Source organism: Mizuhopecten yessoensis, unplaced genomic scaffold (genome assembly GCF_002113885.1).
Source record: "Mizuhopecten yessoensis strain PY_sf001 unplaced genomic scaffold, ASM211388v2 scaffold2211, whole genome shotgun sequence".
NCBI lineage: Eukaryota > Metazoa > Mollusca > Bivalvia > Pectinida > Pectinidae > Mizuhopecten > Mizuhopecten yessoensis.
The window spans coordinates 5,216-6,105 of NW_018404433.1; the positions used below are offsets into that span (position 1 = coordinate 5,216).

Consider the following 890-nt stretch of genomic DNA (forward strand, 5'->3'; position numbering starts at 1 on the left):
ACCATTGGTGTAATGACACAGACTGTTATCATTGGAGTAATGATTTACATACATTACAACGTGTTATCGTTGATATTGACCATTTTTACCATTTTGTAATCAAATACGCAAGTGATTTTGATTGATTTAAGGGTTAGTGTTAGGTTTGAATTTTGCCAATGTATTAAATCCGCACGTTATCATGATTGATTTAATTTAATTAATTTGGTATTATTGGTGTAATCACACCGACAGTTATCATTGGTGTAAACACACTGACTGTTATCATTGGTGTAACGACACTGACTGTTTTCGTTGGTGTAAACACACTGACTGTTATCATTGGTGTAATCACACTGACTGTTACCATTGGTGTAATCACACTGACTGTTACAATTGGTATAATAACACTGACTGTTACCATTGGTGTAAACACACTGACTGTTTTCGTTGGTGTAAACACACTGACTGTTACCATTGGTGTAATCACATTAATTGTTATCATTGGTGTAAACACATTGACTTTTACCATTGGTGTAAACACACTGACTGTTATCATTGGTGTAAACACACTGACTGTTATCATTGGTGTAATCACACTGACTTTTACCATTGGTGTAAACACACTGACTTTTATCGTTGGTGTAAACACACTGACTGTTACCATTGGTGTAAACACACTGACTATTACCATTGGTGTAAACACAATGACTGTTACCATTGGTGTAAACACACTGACTGTTATCATTGGTGTAAACACACTGACTGTTATCATTGGTGTAANTGTTACCATTGGTGTTATCACACTGACTGTTACCATTTGTGTAATCACACTGACTGTTATCGTTGGTGTAAACACACTGACCGTTACCATTGGTGTAAACACACTGACTGTATTCGTTGGTGTAATG

General features: G+C 35.8%; 1 protein-coding gene across 1 annotated transcript; it reads right to left on the bottom strand.

Moving 5' to 3' along the window:
* Positions 1–199: 199 nt before the first annotated feature.
* LOC110445298 (uncharacterized protein C1235.01-like) lies at positions 200–853 on the bottom strand. The gene has a single exon (XM_021489837.1). It carries the CDS (start codon positions 851–853, stop codon positions 200–202), a length of 654 nt encoding a protein of 217 aa, XP_021345512.1.
* Between the last annotated feature and the right edge of the window lie 37 nt (positions 854–890).